General features: G+C 40.6%; 1 protein-coding gene across 8 annotated transcripts in view; it reads left to right on the forward strand.

Annotated features, from left to right (window-relative positions):
• Positions 1–22650, forward strand: part of pax7b (paired box 7b) — a 65387-nt gene that overhangs the window by 37296 nt on the left and 5441 nt on the right. For 4 of the 8 annotated variants that reach the window (XM_037541503.1, XM_037541505.1, XM_037541502.1 and 1 more), the window contains exons 6-9: positions 11–176; positions 634–830; positions 20959–21208; positions 22208–22253. In XM_037541503.1, coding sequence (XP_037397400.1) covers positions 11–176; positions 634–830; positions 20959–21208; positions 22208–22253 — 659 coding nt within the window. The remainder of the gene's footprint in view (positions 1–10; positions 177–633; positions 831–20958; positions 21209–22207; positions 22254–22650) is intronic. The other 4 variants (XM_037541509.1, XM_037541508.1, XM_037541506.1 and 1 more) reach the window with 1 other exon arrangement.

A 22650-nucleotide genomic window follows, 5' to 3' on the forward strand; every position in this document is an offset into this window, starting at 1 on the left:
TCGTCTGCAGGTGTGGTTCAGCAATCGGCGAGCCAGGTGGCGCAAGCAAGCTGGAGCCAATCAGCTTGCAGCCTTCAACCACCTGTTACCAGGAGGTTTTCCAGCAACAGGCATGCCCACTCTGCCCACCTACCAGCTCCCAGAACCCGCCTACCCTTCCACTACACTATCACAGGGTACGTCCACCTCATCTCACAAATCAATCACCATTAATGTGATGATGTAATATTTTACTCCTGTATTTTACTAATTTTCCTCAATCGCTCTACAAATTATATATTCATTTAATTAATTAGGCAAATAAGACAGGATTCAGTTATGTTTTTGTGATCCCAGCAGTGTTTTTAGCAATAATGGGCACAAATGCATTGTGTTAAACTAGTAGACCATAATAAAGAAAATAATAATAAGTAATAAATTGACTTTCCTATGTCACAGCAAGTTTTCAGTAAGACCTGGAGTGAACTGTAGTTCCAGAATTGCCTTTTTAGCAAATAAAAGCAGCAAATGTAAAAATTCTCATTCAGTTGCATTTTATAATCATTTAAGTCCTGTTAATAACTTTATAACGAATCATTTATTGTAACAGCATTTAGTCATGAGCACTTTTCTAACTCAAACTGTTCTCTGCAGATGGCAGCAGTACGGTGCACCGGCCGCAGCCTTTGCCCCCCTCCACCATGCACCAGGGCGGCCTCTCGAGCGACAGCAGCTCCGCCTACGGCCTCTCATCCAACCGCCACAGCTTTTCCAGCTACACTGACACCTTCATGAGCCAGTCCGCATCCAGCAACCCCATGAACCCGGTCAACAATGGGCTCTCTCCGCAGGTTAGTAAGGGTCATCGACCAAAGTGTGTAAATATTCCTCTCTATAGCTAGACGTCAAGGAGTCTCTCAAGTGGAATTACGAGACCTCTGTGCAGATAAAAGGGCATGCGCTTTGTTTGCTGCCATGTCTGCTCCGCGATTAAGTGCGTCTCTCGGGTGTGAAGCAGACTTAGAAGTTCTTTTAAAAGAATTTGTCTTTAAATAGTGGATATCCTCTTGTGCCACTGAGGTGTTTTTGAAGATAATGTTTTGTAATTAATATTCCTCTGTTTCACTCACTCTCCTAATTAAAACAAGTAATAATAGTTTGATTCAAAAGACATTAGAGCTCGAGTTTGAAACAATAATGGATACCCTGCAGAGAACAAATCCTGCTCTCTATAATGAAAGCAGGGGAAAGAATCAGCAGCACTGTGGCTCACAGAGAAAGGAAATAATCACACCAAACTAATTAGCCTATTCATCTAATTGTCTGCAAGTAATTTTCTGGAGTTAATGTATGTTTAAGAAAGTCAAGATGCTTTAATTAAGTGTAACAAACTAATCAGTAGTTGGCAAGTATTGTGCGACTGTGTTTAGTGCAGTGAGTTGAGCTTGGTGAGTTGAGCGTAGGCCAAAGGCTGGGGCCTGTTTATAGATGCCATAGTCATTTAGGAGTGTCATGGTCCATCCACCAGTCAGCTGTGATTTGAATTTATACGGTACTGTGCAAAAGCCAGCAAACACCCTTCAGTTCTTGAATTGCATAGCAAAAGTTACTCATTTTCAGTACAGGAAAAAATGGAAAATATACATTTAACAGAAAAAAAAACAGAATAACAATTGAATATAATATCAAATGTTTCAGTTTGTTTTTAGTTTCTGCACTTTGTCATTATTACAGCTTGCATTCTTGTCAGGAGATCTGCTTTCAGTTCTTCAAATAAATCTGAATGGATATTTTTCACACCTCCAAAGATCAGTCTTTGAAGTTGGTTGCATTTTCTGCATCTCACGATCCAAGTGATCCCAAACACATTCAGTAATGTTGAGGTCTGGACACTGGGATGGTCAGTCCGTTTTTCTCAGAACAGCAGCAGCTTGTTTGATTAATCCGATTAATTTTTTGTCCTTTTTTTCAGTAACAGTTTCTTGAAAGCTACACATCCTTTTGGAACCATAGCATTGAGTTGTCTTCTCACAGTAGAAGGATAGACACAAATACGTGTGGATTTTTTAAGATATGAAGCAGGAGTGGAGCTTGTTTTTCTCCTATTTTTCAAAAATGAAAGCTTTAAGTATTGTTTAAGTACTGAAAATGACAGACCTGGTGGTCGACCAGTTTAGTTGGGAGAGTCTCATCTCTCTACTATATATTATCTTATACTATAAATATTTTTTCACTTACATTCCTTTGCCTTTCCCATTCCTTATGTAAGTGGATCTTCTTAGAAATGCCTTCTGTAAACCAAATAACTTGTACTTAGTAACCATTTTGACTGAAAATGATATAAATGAAGAGTGGCCTCTGACTTTTGCACAGCACCCAGTACATGTATTTAAATCTCTTGCATTCTGCCTAAAACAATGTGGTATCTGAAATCTGCATTTGTCAATCTGTGTGGCTTTGCATGAGAAGGGATTTTGTATGATGTGCCCTCCTTCTTCCTCAAACAAGGAGCGTTAAAAATGAGTCTTTCTGGTTGGGGTTGATTCCTGTGTGAGAAGAATAGCTAATATTGATGCCAGTCACTAGTGAGGAGTAAATTATAAGCAATTACGCACCAACGCTGGGCAGTTCTGCCCACCATAAGCTACAAGATCTGACTAACAAGCATAAAATAAGATTGAAATGGTGTATAAGGAGTTGAAAATAAAATTCAATGCTGCATTTGTCCACAATTACCCCCTCGTTCACACACGTTTTAGCGCCACTTCCCCCCAACCCCCTAAAAAAATTTCTTAAAGCAGATTGGAAACTGGTATTACTCTTTTTCCGTGGAGAAGAAAGAATTAGGGATTTGATGACAAAAAAGAGATTTTCTCTTGTAGTGGAGAGTTGGGGGATAACACAGGCATTTCTCAGCATGTTTGATTGTTAATCATAGTGGAGGGGCTTTAAGGCCTAATGCTCTCGCTGCAAACCTGCATAAATATCAGGAACATGGCGGGCTTTTTTATTAATGTGACTGTTCCCAGCCCGCTGTGGAAATGACTTCCTCACACCATATAAGGGGAAAAAAGATAAAATAACCTCCCCTGTTTTACACTACGGATTACCATTCTGCCTATTCAAGCCACACTCAATACGAATAGGCTTATTTTTCTATTAAAAAGAGCCCTCATTTTTATCTCTTTATTACTTTATACTATAACATTCCTTTTTTCATCAAAGAGATAATGAAAGACTATTTAGGTTTGAAATATTACGTTTATAATACATACAATTTTTGGAAGGTAATTTTTTTCCCATAAAATGCTGTTATCACACTAAATATATAGAAAGAAAATTAGCTTTAAATTTATTATCCATGTATCTGTATCTGTAATTGGTGTCAGGCCTCATAACCCCATTTTTGTTGTTTTTTTGTTTATAGTCACTTCGGCTCATTTTAATGTGCAAATACTGTTTATTTGTTAATGAAAAACAAAATCTGGACTCTTCTGGCACATTTAATACTTAATGTTTTATAATTAATTTTTATTTATTATACCCAATATATTACAAAACAAAATAGTGCAATCCAAAAATATTTGTCTCTATTTATACGAAAATGTAATTTGTCATATGGTAACTTACGTCGTCAACAACGTAAGTCAATGGAACAAGACATTTTTCCAAGTCATTCTGGGCTGTTTCTTTTGGTCCAATTTTCAAATTATGTCAAAAACTCAAAAACAACAAAATTGGAGATACGAGGCTTTATTATGAAAGCAGCTATATATATATACATATATACATATATATATATATATATATATATATATATATATATATATATATATCACATCACAGCCACAAAGGGGTCCAAAATCTGAAACCACACTTTTTTTTATTTAAACTGAAAACATAATTTTGAAAACTTTAAAACAAAGAAATGTTATGAGTTATTTTCAATTTATTTTGCATTATTTCTTGATCACTATTTAAATTTGAGCAAACTCGGCACATTCACTTTGTACAGAAAGCTCAGTCTTATCCCCTCAGCTGAAGGGTTTAGATGACTCTCTAAAATCTGGTGGATTTGATCTACTTATTAGAGGCATTTGCACAAACTTGTGGAGTCTATGCCAGCATGCTGTCATTACAGTGAAGGATATATAAAGCAATATGTCGCTGCTTTTGGAACAAAACCTTGTATCTCCATTTTTGTCCTTTTTGAGTTTATGACATTATTTAAAAATGGCAGTTGTTCTTTACATTGTGTGTAAATTTTATGATGAACGGACCAAAAGAAAGTTCCATTGACATGCATTAAAAGTAAAGCAGGGTGTTTCTTTCTCCTGTAAAGTCATCATTTTGGAGAGACAAAATTTTGTTCCAAAATCAGTGATATGTACTTTGAAAATATCAGCTGTGTAAAAATTGTGTGACAAATGCACAACAAATAGACCAAAAGAAACATCCAAAATTACTCCTAACATTACAAGACATTTTTTTCCCTCTCCTGAAAGGTTTCCATTCTGGAGATGTTTATTTCTAATGGCAGCTCTTTATTACTATTATTACTAAAATCTAAACTATCTCTTATATTAATACCAAAGTTATTGTGTGAACAAGCCATGTGCGAATTTGATTATGTTTGAGATTTGTTTCCCCTCCATCTCTATTCTGTGAATGTGTCTCCCCCCGACCCCCCTCCTGCTGGCCCCCTCCTTACCCTTTCACCCTCGTCCACATGGCACATGTGGCTAGTCCATCAGGCCCTTATTGTGGGAAAAATTAATGTTCTTTTTGACAGGAGTATCATAGTTCAGCCCAACCATCACACTGTGCTTCAATGTCCATGAAAGAGGCGGCGGTGCCCCTCAAGACCAAAACGCCTCTGTTCTTCTCAGCTGTAGGGAGGCCACGTAGCTGCCCCATACAAGCTTGTTTTTGTATGCTCTGATTTTCTCCATAATCTGTCACATCCTTTCTGTTTCTTTTACCTTCAGCACATCAACCCCCTCCTATAATTCAGCAGAGGGCTCTGAGGAATAGAATGGAATGCAAAATTGTTTCAAAACAATAGTCAGTGTAAGTGATTATTCTTAGCAGTGTGGAAGAAAAAGAGATATTCTTTAATATAGCATAAAAAAGTGGTGGCTTTTTTATTACTATGTGCATATATGTTGAGTTATGTGAGTAATAGGAGTAGTACAGCAGACGGTTTTCCAAGGAGTAGTGTTGTTAGTAGTTGTTTTATTCAGCCTTGATGGATGATGTTGGACTTAGGGGTGCATACGGACATAGAGCTGCTTGTTGGCCTGTTTGTTTTTTTTTTGTTGTTTGTTTGTTAGTTTTGGAAATGTCCCAGTGCCGCAGAGGAGTTGTTCTTTTTAACATGACATAATGGCCCACTGTCATTTACAAGAGCACGCTCTGCATTAACGTGTGTGCCTCATTGATTTTAATATGTGTAACAGGGTCCCTCTTGAAGAGCTGTTTACTTATGGCATGTGTAACTGACACTTTCATCCATTAATCACTGATGAAATTCACGCTGTCTTGACTCATGCACTTAAGCAGTTGACAGTCGTTTTCTCATGGACTAACAGTGTAAGCTCCTCATCCTGAGGCTCCTCCAGCAGTAGCATGATTCGCAGGTGGGCTACACTCCCTCATCCCTCACTTTGTTATCAATATGAACTGGAGGGAATCGTATGGTTCATGGTAAACACGCTCTGATGGCGGGTTGCCAGGTTGTAACCAAATCCTGCTGGGCTCACTACACCAACAGGTGCACTGTCTCTGCTCACACTCAGCATTCGCCCGGCAAACACTTTCACACCACACCTGTGGAAAACATGTTCTCACCCACACTGCTGCTGTTGATCTTAATAGTTTTCTTCTGACCAACACAATATTAATCTAGGCCTTATCTCCACGTAGTCTGTCATAGAGTGAGCTGTGGAAAGATTTCTCTGGCCCTCACTTCTTCTCTGACCTCAGAAGAAACAACAAAAAGCTTCATGGAATGGCAGTAGTTTTGCTGTTAAAGAATAGGAGCAGCTGAATTCAGCTGAAAATGTCTTTGGTACACTGTAAAAAGCAAAGCATTGAATGTATTGGATTCAAACATTCTTATTATTAATACATAAATAGTAAGGATGCACCAGTATGGGAATTGTGGGGTATGTTTCATGTACAAGTCTACCAATACTGAAACCAATAGAGATATATAAACATTTGAAAAAGGGGGGCTAGACCTACCTAGATTTGCATTCTGAAGAAATCAATAATGAACAACATTCATTTTGTTGGGGGTAACAAATGTGGTAAAATGAATAAAATGCTGAAATTTTAGCTTAATTTTGCACCTTCTGGAATACAATAAATACATCTTTAAATATTGTTTTAAAATATAAAACATATAAAATCAGAACCATTTGTCCAATGTTGACAATTTTTTTAAGCAATTATCTGCTGATACTATGATCACTGTGTATCAAAAATGCAGTACAGTTTTGCCTTTGAGTTTACATACATTTGGCAACAATTGTGTCGATGTAATACATTTTATCTATGTGGATAAATAGTAAATGTTCTTTTGTTTCAGTGTAGTCGCAAGGCAAGCGTTTACTTTTGCTGTTATTTATTTATACCACTTACGCAAGAAACTGGACAAAATGCACATGAATTCCATCCATGTTAGTATTTTCCTTCTTAGAATGTTGCAATGTAGCCAAAATATAATTCAACAAATACACGTCCAGATCCTGACGTACTCACATCTATTCTCAATTCCCTCTCAGTAATGCTGGTGATCTGAAGTGAAGAATATGCTGCAAATCTTTTTGACTGAAGACCATCAACATGCAGGTTTTACACTATAAACCTGTATTGATGGCATGCAGGTGGCTTGCAGAACAGTGCTTTCATAACAAAACCTGGCTTCTCTGAAACAGTAACTTTATAGGACAAGGAAAAAAGTTCTTAAACTGCACATTAATGTTTTTCTGTTGGGCTTTTCGCTGTGAAATGTTGAGGCAGCTGCCATTGTATTGAAACATATAAACTAACAAAATTTCAGTTATAATGAGCTGAGAAGTGCTCAGAAAACATCCTATCACAGAAAAAAATACAAAATAATGAACAACAAACATATCCATAAACTGTTAATGGAAGTCAAAAGGAGGTGGGGAGCTAGGTTTGGGGGGGGTGTTGTGCGTGTGGTGGGATAGAATGTAATTTTGTTCTTCCATTGCAGTTGGAAGATTTGTGTTTTGGAATGAAGGAACTCTGGCTAGCATTTGATGTTGGGAAGGGAGAGCGAATAGGCTGGGTTTCAGCGCTGGGGGATCAGAGGCAGAGCAGTGCTCACCAGCGCTCCCTTTGATCCATATCCCCAGGCCTCTGCGCCTGAGCCGCCGCACACTCGCCCAGGCCTCTCCAGTGATTCCTGACAACTGTCTGCTAGAGATAAGGGAGGGGGGACTCAAACCTCGCTCGCTCTCCCATTAGCACCGCACTCACTTTAAACTGGATGAATTATATTTAAGAAGCCTGCACAGGGGTTGCCAAAAAAGAAAATGTTTTTGGGGGTGGGGGTTGGAGGGTGGGTAGGTGGGGATGTGGGGGGGGGGATAGGGAGGAAAAAAAAAAGATTGAGTTTTGGCTCACTCTTTCTCCCTTCTCTTTTTTCCCCTCTTGCTTTTGACAAGACATTGTGCACCTGCATGTCAATGAGTGAGTTTGGTTTTTATTAAGAGCTGCCGTATTAAGCTCTTCGCTGGGCACGGCGTCAGCTGGCACCGTCTCCCATCCATCGACAAAAATCAAAAGCCTTAATAAATGCACATATTTACATCCCTCGTCGTACTCCGAGAGCAGGGGAGGAAAATGCTTGTTAATTAGAACTCATCTTAAATACAGATGCTGTTTCAATTTGGCAAGAATTAAAAAGTAAGAAGCTTTGGGAAAAAAAAGAGATGAGACCTGCTTGGAAGCTGCCAAGAAAATCAGGGAATTTAAATCATACCCACTGGCGGAATGTTTTCTGCATGAATTTTTTTCATTTCTCTCTCTCTCTCTCTCTCTCTCTCTCTCCCCCTCTCTCTCCCTCTCTCTCCCTCTCTCTCCCGCTCCTCATGCTGGAGTGGAATTGGAGTCTCCCCATGCTCGTATTAATCACAGGTAGTATGTTTCTCAGGTCACACAGATACAAATGAATGCAGGCTCGCCTCTGTTCTCTCCCCACCACTGTGGGATTTAAAAGGCGTTGTGGCCACTCTGTTGAGTGGCTTTATATGCGTAAATTACCACATGTCCACTGGGTCTTTTAGTTAGTGAGGTGTAGTGGCAGAAAGAGAGCTATGTGAGCATATTCAGAATGCAGCTGTGCATGTGAACAAATGGAAGGAATCTCCTGATTCCTAATGTTGTCCACTGTGCTTCCTGTTGTTCGATGTGCTAGCCACCAGTTTGTCCAAATAGTGATTTGTATGCAAGAAAAAAGAAACTGCATTGGCCAGCATATCTACTTTGAGTCTGGCAACATTTTTAATTGCCACATGTTTTGTAGTCCACTCACTGCCATATCACCATCTTTCTCTGCCTCTCCAAACCTCTTCACATCCATCACAATGAGGTACTGCCAACTCGCCTCTATATTTTCCCCCCGTTTTTTTAATGCTGGCTCAATGGTCTGTCCTCTGGCCTCCCTCTCTCGTTTCCCTCTCGCCATCATTGGCTCTCTCTCTCTCTCTCCTCTCTCCCCAGAGAGGAAACATTATTCCCCTTGCTTAGATGAAAGGCTACGGCGGACAATAAAACCGCTATTTAAATTCAAGGGTGTTTGTGCGGGTGAGAGATATTTCCTGCAGAAAGTGAGCTGTTGCATCCTGATAAATAGTAAATATAAGGGAATGCGATTTACATTTATCTTGCAGAGGCAGCCAATATAAATTTCAGCAAATCCTAGAAGATGAGGATTTAAGTAGGGACAGGCTGAGACCAACACATAGACTCCACTATGGTCCCACGCAATAGAAGTGACTGTTAGATTGAAAAATTTTGCCTATTAAAGAGCATGGGCTCTTTATGTCGTCTTGAGTGGTGGCTTGTACGCCAGTGCATTCTGGGTGTTTTTTCTGGGTGAGATGACTTTACTATATAATTTTGTTGTGGTGTACTATAATGGCTGGCTGAATTTGTTTTGTCAAATATATTCCTCTGTGTTATAAAATGCAGAGCAATGTCTTATTGCTGATTTATCCTACTACGCTGCCTCTTATTTACTATGCCAGAGCATAGCCCAGTGTTTCATTTATTTTATTTCCAGCCATTAAGTACAACCTGCTCATTTCTCAAGCAGGAAACAGATATTTAATACACAATTACAGAAAAGCCTCCAACAGCCTCCAACATTAAGTAAAAGATCAAATCAGATCTGTCAGTATTTCATTTGTCCAACATTTACTTTTATGAACCCTATTATTACCTTAATTCTTCCATCCTTCTGGTCTTAAAATCAGCTCATGCTTCAGCTTAGAAAAACTGTTTTCTGTCCTTCCTTCCACTGTAAGACAGCTCAGTGCTATCGGTCTGAATTTAAGTGTAGCTGTTCAGAAGCTACATTCACTTCAAAACAGGGTAAATGCACATCTAAAACACCAAAACAGGCAAAAAAATGCAACCAACTTCAAAGACTGAACTTCGGCAGTGTTTCCAAGAAGTATGGAAAAATATCAAAATTTCTTGGAAAAAAGTGAACATAATCCACAGCTCATCACTCTTTGTTGTCTAATTTTAAGAATGTCTTTAAACTTTAGGGCAATTTATGTGTTTCTGAGTTGCGTGAGAGCATGTTGAGCAGAGTTTGTGTTATAAACAGTAGGAAAACACCTTTAGCTATAATTATGAACTTGCACAAGCCACCAAAGGTTTGAGGGTCGTCTAAGAGTGCATGCTTTGTATTAGTTCCAGATACCAGCCTGACAGGTGTGAATCTTTGATTAATATTACGACCCAACAAAACATACTGCCACTAACGTTGCTCTCTGGTCCTCTGCTCTTCTTTATTTCAGTCTATTTGATTCCTGGCTATACTAAAGCTGGAGTGTTGCTTTAGTTTTATATATACAGGGATTGAATGCATTTATCGCTGACATGCCGTAGGCCTATGACTGCATTTCTCTCTCCTTCCCTTTCTCTCTCTCTCTCCCCACATTAAGCAGTGCTGGAGTCCCCAGCTGGCTGACACTAACTGTTCTGCTCTCGCTCCCAGTCTCCAGCTGAGAGCTATTTCACTGTTTATTTACATGTAATTATCTCTATGAGGTGCTGATATTAACACTGTCAAGAACAATTTGACCTGACATTCTTCACTGTGCCTGCTGCCTGCTGTTTTTAGCAAACAATCCACCCCCCCCCCCCCACCTCTCTCACCCTCCCCACCTCCGCCTACTCCTGTATCCACCTTGCATTATTCTTGGACCCAGTTACCGTGCATTGCCCTCTCATCCACTCCTGTGAAAATCATTTACAGCAGACATGTAATTTGGTGGAGGCGGCCGCATGGAAGCAGCCAGGCTGAGGCGGCCGAGGAGGAGAGGTCAGAGGGGGATGTTTGTTCCTCATGCCTGAATTCATCCCATACTGCTGCAAACATATGGGAGAAAGTAATCGGATTGCACTGCACTCCACCACTGCACGTCAGCCCAATAGGATGCATTAACCTTTGGTTAGTGAGGGGCCGTGTAGCACTTAGAGATGTTTAGGAGCTGTTTGTTGGTGAGACTCTGTGTGCACTGAATTCAGCCAAATGTTTGTTTTCCTCTCACATATGTGGGGAGAAATAGACATGATTTGGTACATTTCTTGATTAAATGAATAAAACTGTTACGGTTCATATGTCATATCTATGTTGCTGCTGTCAGAAAATCTCCAAAATGCTGTTTTAATGATTTGATTTAATGTATGTTAATGTAACAATTTGGTCCATTCTTCATAAAAACATTTCTCACAATGTAAAGAAAAGCTGGCTTTTTCAAATGGCATAAAAAAATCAGAGGAAAAACATGGAATAGCAAGGTTTTGATATGACAATGACAATATTAGAAGTAGTGGCATTTTGTTGGTATGATATATATATATATATATATATATATATATATATATACTTCAAGGCAAGACCACCTAGTCTTTATTCATCCACCAATCATGGATTAAAGAGTCTGTTAGGAGTCTGACTTGCTGTACAGGGGTTAAAAGAGCCATATGCCCAATATTTCCCAAAGCTAACGTGTTGCTAAAACTGACAGCTTGTTTGGCTGCATGCTAATCGCTCTCATCAGGGCCCAGCTTGTCAATGCCCACTTTCTGTCACTGTCAATCACATGGCTAATTTGAAACAATTAAAGGCTCCCTGAGCGCCCTTCTCCTCCTCCCCTCCCCCTCTCTGCTCCTTCTCTCCTCCTACTGCTCTATTTCACAGGCCGATCTCCCCTTATCCCCATAGTTAACCCCCCCACACCCCCATCCTCTGCTCCCCTCACTTTTTTTTTTTTTTGGCGAATGCCCCTTTTCACTTTCAATTAATGTGCTGTGGCCCATTAACGCAGTGACACACAGCCAGCAGAAGAAATCATCTCTGTCATCTGCTCTCTGCCACTGGGGGGGGGGGGGGGGGGGGGGGGGGGGGGGGGGGGGGGGTTGGAGAGGGAGAGAGAGTGAGACGGAGAGAGGGAAATAAAGAGGAAGAAGGACAGAAAGACGAAACAGAGAGAGAGAGAGAGAGAGAGAGAGACAGACTGCAATCGAGGCTAATTACCCAGCTCTACCTCCAGCCGTGACAAAACCGTTAATTGAATTTATGCAATCATGTTTATTTCAGAAATGGCCATTGTTTTCTCGCTCAGATGAGGGCCTGGTTTTGTTTCTCAGACTGCCCACCTTGACTGAGTCGAATGTCAAGGATATCCTCATGGTTAGGTTAGTGCTTTGAACAGGTGTAATGGTTTAGGGCTTTATAGTATGACTCAGTGGGAATAGGGGAAATGGTGGGCAGTAATTGGTGATTTATGTGATGATAATGTATTCAGTGCAAGGTACAGTGACAAGGATGATGCATGCAGCTGCTTTCATCTGAGAAATGTATTAGTTGTTGTATTTTGTACACTTACATACACTTTTATTTAACCATCATCAGTTATTACTACTAGTATTGTTCACTGAAATGTAATTTGAACTCTTTCATTTATCAGATTAAATATGTAATCAGAAACCTAGTCACTATAACCCAGACACTACATGTTTAAAACACTGAATACAGTATTGCTTGGCAACAATTTAAACCCTAGAAACAGACAGAAATGTGCTTAGTGAAGCCTGTAAAGCGAAAATCGCTCCAACCCTTACATCTATAACCTGTTGGGCAGCTTTAGCTGTAGGCTTCCTTCAGCACCTGTCTGATATCCAACCTGTCCCAACCATTCTTCCGCTATTTAAATGAATGCAAGGAATGTCCTTTGCAGGGGTCGACATTGCCTATTGCTTATTTTGGCCACTAAAAATGCAAAACCTGTGGCCCAGTGGTCATTTGCATTGGATATGTATACAAATGGATTTTTTACATCCACAAATATCCACCATAATAACAAAGCAACTGTTTTTTTCTGTCCCACCCAAGATCAAGTGCCTGTTTTGCCAGATCTGGAACATCTTGTCAGCTGACAAGAGTTGTAAGTGTAACTTTCTAGAAATCAGAGCATTTCTTTGTAGTCTGATGTTATGGCTGCAGTGGTGAGAATAGAGAAGAAACTGGATAATAGTGATGAGTACAAACCTGACTGGTTTTAATTTTTAATAGTAAATACAATGTATTCTATAATAGAAGGAATTTATTCTAAAATGCAAGATTTTTTTTGTGATATACATTGTTAGGAAAGAGCTTTACACATATAAAAAAATGTAAATACTACATTATGATAAGTACCACCTTTATGAGAGAAATACAATGTGTTTTCCATTGTCCTGTTATTCTTTTAAAGGGGGACAAATGAATATACAGCATTTTGGAATGAAATTCTACAATTCTGGCAACAAATTTATAATTTTATACCAGATGTATAGACCCAGTGGCCTGAGTGTCCTGTGTACCTGTTTCTATCTATCTACACCAAATCCATTGCTTTAAAAATTGCTGTAAAAAAATGACACCATTTGCTACAATCACATGGTCAAAGATCAAGCAGTTTCAGACATTAGGAAGGGTCTTCCACTCATCACTGTTTGGTCATCTTGGCAGTAAGAGCAGACTAATAGTGGATGAGTACGTCGGCAAACAGTTCAGTCTCAGGTTTTATATGATGTTTTACCGATCCTAGTGAACCGCTTGATATTGTGAGTGCAGGTGCCAGACTAATGTTGCCACAGTGTTTCTCAAGTCAGGGAGCAATTGCATCAGATATTCTGGAATGGAGAGTTTTTCTTAAATATCCCGAGATAAATTTGTTTGTTTGCTTGCACACAGGCCTTCCACTTGACATCATTTGCCGGTTAGACGGGGGTGTTGGGATTTGGAGCAGGATTATGGGCGCTCTCTGAAATACATCTGCCTGCTGGAGAATAGCATTATCTCCTGCTTTAATTACTGTGGCATTGCATCAGATATTCCCCCTGAAAAAAATGTAATGTCGCTGTCTGTGAGTGAGATGTTCTCGTGTTCATGTCACTCAGGAGCACATTGTGCTCGGCCTCCTAATCCGACAAATCCAATATCTCTTTGGAGGTGTGTCGTGTATTTTTTTTTTTTTAAATATATTTATGCTGAAATGATCATCCCACTTAGAGCCGAAAAAACCCACTCATCAACAGTAACTAATCTGTGCGAGTGCGGTGGGAAGTGTCTTGGTGTGGATAAGGGGAGGATGACGGCCCTGCAGTGTGGAGATAACCTCCTGACACCTTCTGCGCCGCTCAAGGCTGCTCTTTTGTACAGGTGACCCTTTGCTTAGCTATATTATGGGCTACTGCTCTGAGGCATTTCTCTCCAGTCAAACTACAGCTAGGCTCCTACACTCTGGCAAATCCAGTCTAGGCTGGATAAAGCTCTATGTGTGTGTGTTTGCAGTTGAATTGCTGTGCTGAGAAGCTCGCTGAGGGGAGTCCTATCTGCTCTGCAGGCAGGCTGCCCCTGGGGCACGCACACACACACTCCTCCAGGAGGCTTTGTCCTCAGGCCCCTCCTGTCCTCCTCTCTTCTCTCCTCCGCCTGGGCCTAAGCCGAGAGGAGACAGCGGGCAGGTGGACCGGCCCGATTCTGCCCTTCATTGTGAGGATGCTGTTGGGTCTTCTTTATTATCATTAATGCTATTGTGGAGCTGAGCTCTGTTGGGCGCCTCGCACCAAAGCTCTAACACACAGCCTGTTTGTTTCTAGCCCATTCAAACTGCTCAACATTCGATGTAAAAGCACAGCTACTCTAGTCATTTTAACCCCTTAAACTTAAACCATTTAACCCTTTTAAGAATGTCAGAGGGTCTAGACTTCAGCTCCTCACTCTAATAATAGTTTCATAGTTGTTACTGAATAAGTCATTGTAGTTATACAAAGTAATGTTTAAAGGGGAATTATAGCAAATATTCAAGATTTCTGCATAATTTACCTATTAAGATGTCAACAATATCATTCAGAATGGTTTGATATGAAATGCTCAGTACTAGAGAAACATAGAGAGTCAGAATTCTTCACAGCAGTGGTGATAGGAACCAAATGTCCACCAAGCTTCTGTGAAGCCACCTCACAGAAAGCTGTTACTTGAAATAGTTATGAAGACAGGGTAAGGCTAAATAGTCCCCAAAGAAAAGATAGATTTTCCGATTTACCAGTATTTTACCACTATCAACAGTACATATATAAACTCAGAGGACTAAGTTTGAGTTGTTGACATTGTGACCCCTGGTTCCCATCACCACCACTGTGGGGAAATATGTTTCTCTACAGTGCCTCATTTCAAGTCAGACCACTCTAAATGATTTTGTTTACATCACAATGACTGAATTATGCAGTTTTAGAACAATGACTAAATAAGCCTGAAATATGAACTGCACGAAAAGGAGGTGAACGAAAAGAGATTTAAAAATGCTTCAATTCTTTTCTATTCTTTATAGTTATTATTAGAATTTAGAAATTTTAGATTAAACACAGCATAAGATGCTAAATTCACAAAGTAAAGCTTTGCTCTCAGTTAAATCCCCGTCTCCCTTGTTTTATAGAGGAAACAAGTGGAAAAAGTGAGATGTTGTTGTTGCAGTCACATGACGTTTTAGCTGTGATCCAGCTGCATTACGCACGAGCCCGGCTGCATTCTGGCTAATAAATTCAACAAGGAGTAAAGCTGCGTCAAACACTTAGGCAGACAAAAAATATAATTTGACAGTTAAGGAAATTAGGACCGTATGAAAGCTCTCTTTTTGTGTGAAATAAATGGTTGCGAATGCACCATTTATTTATCTGAAAGGATGCACATTGTATCAATTTCCAGTTTTACATTTACAATACCGCAGGCTGGAGGGCCTCTGAAGTTGAGCGAATTAATTGCTTTTTATTGTTATTTATAAAGTAATCTATGTGTAGAGAGAAAGGAAGGGGAGAGAGAGAGGGAGAGAGAAAGAGAGAGAGAGAAGGGATGCCTGCAGCTATGTCCTTTAAACTGGATCCTGCCTGGCATTATCTACTCCTGCAGTTCTCACACAACAAATGAAAGCCCAGCTACCGCTGAGAAAGAGGGAGAGAGAGAGAGAGAGACAGTTAGAGGCAGAGAGAGACAGAGAGAGAGAGGGACACAGAGGAGGGGACTTGGGGTTGTGGGGGAGGGAAGTTTGAAGGGAACAGAGAAAGTTAAGTGTGTTCCAGACTGTCGGGTATTTTCGCTCTTTGTGAGTGTGAGCTGTTTCGTCCTCTGGTGCTCATGGGGCTGTTGAGCTGGACCGCCTGGGGATGTTGTTTGTCAGCCAGGATGATTGGCAAATATTCCTGCTTCCTCCCACCAGCCATATCAGATACAAAAAGGTTACACATGTGGAAAGAATATTGATTTTTACTTAGCAATGGTAGTATGGCAGGAAATAATAGATTACAACCCCCAGCCTGGCCAGGCTTTCGCCTCCCCTCAATCCCCCCCATCCTCATAGCTCAACTTATATTCGTCTTTAGTTTCTACCCACAGGCAAGGTTAACTGCATTATTTGTTTTCATTTCTTACTTCATACCATAGCGAAATCTACCTCTAATGTTGTTTTTATTGACTTAGAAATACCAGTGAATTCATATATCATCATATAACAAACCCTCGTGTCTTGAAATGGTAACTTTATAAGAGGTAAAAAAAACTATTATATGCTTTTTTGTATGTTTTGTATGTTAATGTAACATGATTTTCTAAGTAATTTTTGATTTTCTGTTGGTCCATGCATTATAAAATGATGACAGAATGCAATGGGTAGCTTATAAAAAAATGTATTGCTGTTATTCCATTCTTTTGGGAGATTTGCTTTTAGTCTACCAAAGAAATCTCCAAGGATACTTTGCCACACATCCAAAGCTCAGTCTTAGAAGCATCTCAGGATCCAACTAGTCCCAAACACAGTATCAATGATATTGAGGTTTGGACTCTGTTCTGAACACAAGCAGCTTCTTTGTTGTGTTTGCAAATTTTCTGTCTTCTTTTCTCAGTAAGAGTTTCTTGACAGCTACACATCCTTTCAGACCCATAGCATTAAGTAGTCAAGTCACAGTGGAAGGTTGGACAGAAACACCTGTGGATTTTCCCAGATCTGGAGCAAGAACATATTCTTAATATATTTTCCTTTGACTTTCCTCTTCCATACACAAGTGGGTTATGTTATGTCTAATTTTATCAGAAATATTTACTTAAATATATACTTAATTGCGGTTTTGACGGGAAATCAAAGAGATAAAGGGTCGTCTCTGATTTTGTGCAGTACTGTACATGCCACACAAATTGAATACAGTTCTCTTAGACTTAAAGTGGATACATAATGCAAGATCTCACTCAAATAGATTGATAAATGCAACACAAGAATTTTTTGAAATAACATTATTTTCTTTTTTTTTGTCTAAAATATGCCCACCATTGGAGGTACTGATGCTGATACTGATATTTGGCCTATCCTTATGTGAGGGCTGCAGCTCATATAAGCACTACCAAGGGATGCCAGGCTGGGTGGTGCTGCTGGAGTATATGTTGTGGCAGTGTGCTGTTTGGACTGCCTGTGCTAATTGCAGCTGATTGGCCATCATGGCCTATGGACAGGACCAAGGAGAGAGAGGCTGCTCCTGGTACAGGCCTCTACCTCTCGCCGCGCCCTGGAATATTCTCCATTCGCCACTTTAATTGATGTCAATAAGGTTATGCTAAATTTGAAGATTTGAATAATTTGGCTTTCAGTGCAATAATGGCATCAGCACGGCTACAGGCTGCTTAAGCGCAGGGCTGAATGGAAGTGTCAGCCGCCCGGCGCTCTCTCAGCCTCCCTCAGCACATTCTGCCCTGACACCCCTCATGCTGCCTCCCCCCGCTCATCTGATTAAAACTCCACTCCCGCCGAGAGTCTGAGCGTATACCCACTCCAGCTCTGCTATTACCCAAAATTACCTCCAATTACACCCCAAACGTCGGTTTAAGGGAGCACAGAGGATTATGGCATTTCACGACTTTATTACAGTTTAGGATAAAGTGAAGGTTTCTCTTCACAATTTCCTTGATAATCTAGACAAACAGTCTAAAGCACTTTCTGAGGATTAAATGGTTCTTTATGATCACAGGAATGTTCATATATCAACAAAAAACATACACTGTACTGTGCAAAAGACAGAGATCAATCTCAACTTATTTTATTTCCAGTCAAAACAGCCATTAAGTACAAGTTAATAATTTTTCAGAAGATAAAAATGAAAAAGTTGGAGAATAAAATGAAACAAAGTGAAAACTGTAAGATTAGAAAACTGTGAGGATCAAAAAACAGTAATATAACGGGACTCCTAACAACGGTACAAGCCCTGATAGGCCACCGAAACTGTCGGCATCATACAAACAACACTTAAAGCTTTGATCTAGAGAGATAGAAGCTGTTACTGAAAACAGAAAGAAAGAAATAGACAAAACAGAAGAAAATTTGCAATCAAACAAAGATGTTTGCTGCTCTTCTCAGAAAAATGGACTGGCCACCTCGGAGTCCAGGCCTCAACATCACTGAAAGTGTTTGGAGTTATTCAAAATTTGAGAATCAGAAAGTGCAACTAACTAAGACTGAACTTTAAAAGTGTATAAAAAATATGCATATTTTTTTGAAAAACTGAAATTAAATCTCTCTGAAGCTGTAAGAAAGGCAACATGTGGACATGCTTAACACTGAAAAAACTGATACCATATTTGATGTTGAGGCTTCCAGGAAATTTCACTGAAAATTAATTAAATGAATGTTAGTCTCTGATTTTAGCACAGTACTCTATGTTTTAATAGTAATTGCAGATTTTTTTTCTGCTGGTCCTGGATGCTGCCCAGGCCCGTTAGCAGGCTTTTAATTTAACGGGTTTACAAAAGAGCTGAATATAATCAGGGCTTAATTAAGCGGCTGTTAAGTCAGTCTCCCCTCCAGCTGGCCATGGAGCCCCCTGTGAGGTGGAAAGTGGCGGGCGTTGACCCACAGCCCCGTGTCCAGGGTTACACTCCAGCTCGCGGCAGCGTGACCGAGCCGCTGTGGCCCCCGAACCCCCACCTTTCGTGCCTCATCAAACAGTCTGTGTCTGCTTCTTCACTGCACACATCGCATGCAGAGGGACTTTCTATACTCATGTAGTTAACATACAGTGCAGAAGCCATGAATCTTTTTATGTTTTTAATGTGCTTCAAGTGTGGCATATTTTCCCTCAGAACTGGGCAAAAGGATAAATGTGCTGTTCAGGGCTGTGTATTAACCCATGCACACCCACTGTTTGCATGTTTTTTCCTTTGTAAATTAGTTTGTGAACTTGCAGGTTGTGTGGAACTTCAGCAAATAGCCCATGGATGTTGTTGGGCCTGCGCATGTGGGTCTGGTTTAGCTCTCGGCAGCTCTGTGAAAGGCTAATTGGTTTAGCAGGCCAGGGCTCGAGACGGCCAAAGGCCAGTGGGGCGTAGCGAGCCGCAACGGGAACCTGATGTTGAGGAGGATGCTTTGTGTCGGCCTGCGGATGGGGAGCATGTGGCAGACACAGCCACTTCCACGAGTAGCTCTATTCTCTCCGTCTGCCGCTCTCTTTGTGCCCTCCTCCTTCCTCCACTTTCCTGCCCCTCCCGTGCCTCACTTTCTCGCTCTCACTCTCTTTCCCTTCTTCTCTCACCACTTCTGCCTCCCCAGCTAGCTCCTCCTGACGTTTTGAACATCTTTTTGCAGCCTTCTATTTCCATCTATAGTGTTGATTGAGTTGGTCTAGTTTTGGTCATCTGGATGTCCTGTGATCTTAGTACAAGTTAGTAAGTTTTCTTTGTCAGTTAAGATATTAAAAAACATGTAAATTGAGGAAAACAGTATCACACATGAGAATATTTATGATTTGGTTAATTTGGTAAAAATTCTTGCGTTTTATCCCCTTGTTGTGATAACAGCACTCATCAGTGCTCAAATGTTTCAACTGTTTAAAACACCTTTGGGCCAAGCTTCAAGAAAAGTATTTAAACAGGAATTTCACATATTTTTCAAGTTGTGTATTAAATTCAATCACTGAGATGTAAATTAGTTTACCAGTATTCAGATGTGAAATGGTTCATTGCAAACTTACTGACTTTGATTCCTTTACAGTGGTGATAGGAACCAGGGGTTGTGATATCAGTAGCGCAAATATAGCCATTTTATTTACTATCCAAAATAATCAGTGAACCTACAAGTGTTTTCTGTGTTTTTGTAATTTGCATAATGGTAAAATACTGGTAAATACAAAAAAAAAAAAAGATTTCTATTTAGAGTACTATTTTGACTTACAACACCCTATGTGTACCACTCCAAGAATGGATTATTGAAAGTATGCTTTGTGCCTGATCTAACAACTATTTCAGAAGTCAGGCAACAGATTTCAGAAGTTTTGTCTAATAGTTTTCCATGACATAGCGTTTAGATTTATTAAATGCTTTGGATGTCTGGTTCCTATCACTACCACTGTTAACAATTCTGACCCTCTACTTTTCTCTAAAATGGAGCACTTCACATCAAACCACTCTGAATGACTTTGTTTATATCTAAAAGACTTTAATTATTTAGTAAGTTTGAAATATCACTGGAATTCCTCTTTAACAACTGTTTTCAAATAATTGTTTACACTCGTCTGCAAACAGAAGAAGACATTCTGATGAGTGCAAACAAAGAGGGAAGAACCCTGTGCAGTTTGATTTTTGTCTCATATTAAGTTGCATGTGAACAAGGCAGTGCGTGGGGGAAGCAGGCCTGGCACGGGGGCTGATCTATCCTCTGGGGGCGTCTAATGTGAGCATTTATTATTTGAAACGTTTTAATCATTCATGAGGCCAGAGGCAGTGGGATAGCTGAGGGCCTCCGATTAAACCCTCCCTGAGAGCTTGTTATGTACTCAGCCTCAGGACACACAGCCCTGGCACACTCTCTCTCTCCCTCTCTCCCTCTCTCTCTCTCTCATCTTCCTTCCCAAGGTCCCTTCTGTCGATCCTACTCCTCTGTGTTATTTACTCCGACACTGTTTCCAAGCTGCTAAATGCTCCCTCGGGATGCAGTGAAAGACTGCTGTTGTGGTGCCACTTAACCCCTGCCTTGAACTGTGTGAGTTCTGTTGTGATTCCCAGTGACTGACAAATAAATCACTGTCTGCACTGCTAAGGGTACCGCCAGCCTAGAGTGGGCTTTAGAGCTATATTAGTGCCATTCTTTCTTTTTTAGTCTTGTTGATGGTAGCCATCTTATGTTTTGCCTGCAGGTGATGAGCATCCTGAGTAACCCCAGCGCTGTGGCTCCTCAGCCGCAGCACGACTTCTCCATCTCGCCCCTGCACAGCAGTCTGGAGGCCTCCAATCCCATCTCAGCCAGCTGCAGCCAGCGCTCCGAGCCCATCAAAACAGCGGACAGCCTGGCCTCCTCCCAGTCCTACTGCCCACCCACTTACAGCACCACAAGCTACAGCGTGGACCCCGTAACTGCTGGCTACCAGTATAGCCAGTACGGCCAGAGTGAGTACAGTAAATTTTTTACAGTGGTGGTGATAGGAACCAGATGTCTGAAGAGTTTGATGCCTCTAAAAGCTCACAGGTTATTACATAAAATAGTAATGAATATATCATCTGATCCCTGAGACATTATTTCACAATAGCCAGTACAATGGCCAAAACCATGTTTCATGGTGGAGAGGTACATGCATGGTGATGTCAGGCAAAATAGTATTTAAAGTAAATTTATTTCTCCAGATTTATCACTATTGTATCATTATTAACGATTACATGCAAATGTTTTGGTGGTCAAATTACAGTTTTTTGTCAAAATAAGTACTTGTCCTCTAGATAGACACTTACATTTAATGCATTGTTACTGTTCATTTGCTGAATTTAACATATTTGCGGAAAAATTGTAAACATAAATGTAGCCCATGCAAAAATAGTGGCACATTTTATAACAGGTTTTATGTTTGTTTGTTTTTTTCTGAAATGTTAAACTCAGCAAATATATTAAAGTTGTGCACAGGAATTAGTAGAAAATGTTATATTTTAGCATGTTCTCTGTAGAAGACATGTTAACTTATCTTAGAAAATCAGCAAAATATGTAATCTGACCTGGGGTGTTCAAACTTTTGCATACAACTGCAATTATTAGAGTCTGGACCTGATGGTCCTAAGAGTTGAAGTGGTTAAAGTCAAAGACAGGCTTAACATCTCACAGAGTGTACCTGTCTGATGGCTCATTAAAATGCAGAGGCCGAGGTGGCAGCTTAGATGGTGCAGTGCTGCAGGGAGTGTACATGTGTGCATAGAGCACACTCCGTGGCCGCGGGTGCCAGGGAGCAGATAGAGTGACTCTGGGAGGAAGAGGAGAGGCAGAGTTGCACGTTTTGAAGCGGATTTAAACAGTAAACCTTGTATGACAGGAAAGAAAGGCTTCTAAAGAGAGAGAGAGATAGAGAGAGAGAGAGTGAAAGTGCACAGAGTTAAATCGTGGCTGATTACCCTCTTTGCCAGCTGTCAGGCCGAGTGTCTCCAGTATGGACAGATGGCCCACCCACAGGTATGCAGCAGCTACCATACACTCTGCCTGCTTCCTGACAGCCTCCTTTCTCCACGTACTAACGCGCACTAACCCTCGCTACTTACTGTCATGCTGACAGACGCCTGGCAACGTCCGTGTGCACCGTCACTCTGCCCCGCCCAGGCGCTGCCACGTACCACAAAAGAAGAAGGAGAGGTGAAAATAACTCCCCCCGCCAGCCGGGGATATCAAAGGGCCTGCCACTGCACGCATCCGACACACTTGACAGGCCAACAGCTAATGCCAACATGCTTATGCTCACACCCCAGAAAAAAAGAGGGGGGACTGTTTCTTTCCCCATTAATCATGAAAGCTTCTGTTGTTGACTTCCTCTGGCCCAGGTACACAGTCTTTGTCACTACTGTTAACATTCTGA

This window comes from Pygocentrus nattereri, chromosome 9 (assembly GCF_015220715.1).
Source record: "Pygocentrus nattereri isolate fPygNat1 chromosome 9, fPygNat1.pri, whole genome shotgun sequence".
NCBI classification, from domain to species: domain Eukaryota; kingdom Metazoa; phylum Chordata; class Actinopteri; order Characiformes; family Serrasalmidae; genus Pygocentrus; species Pygocentrus nattereri.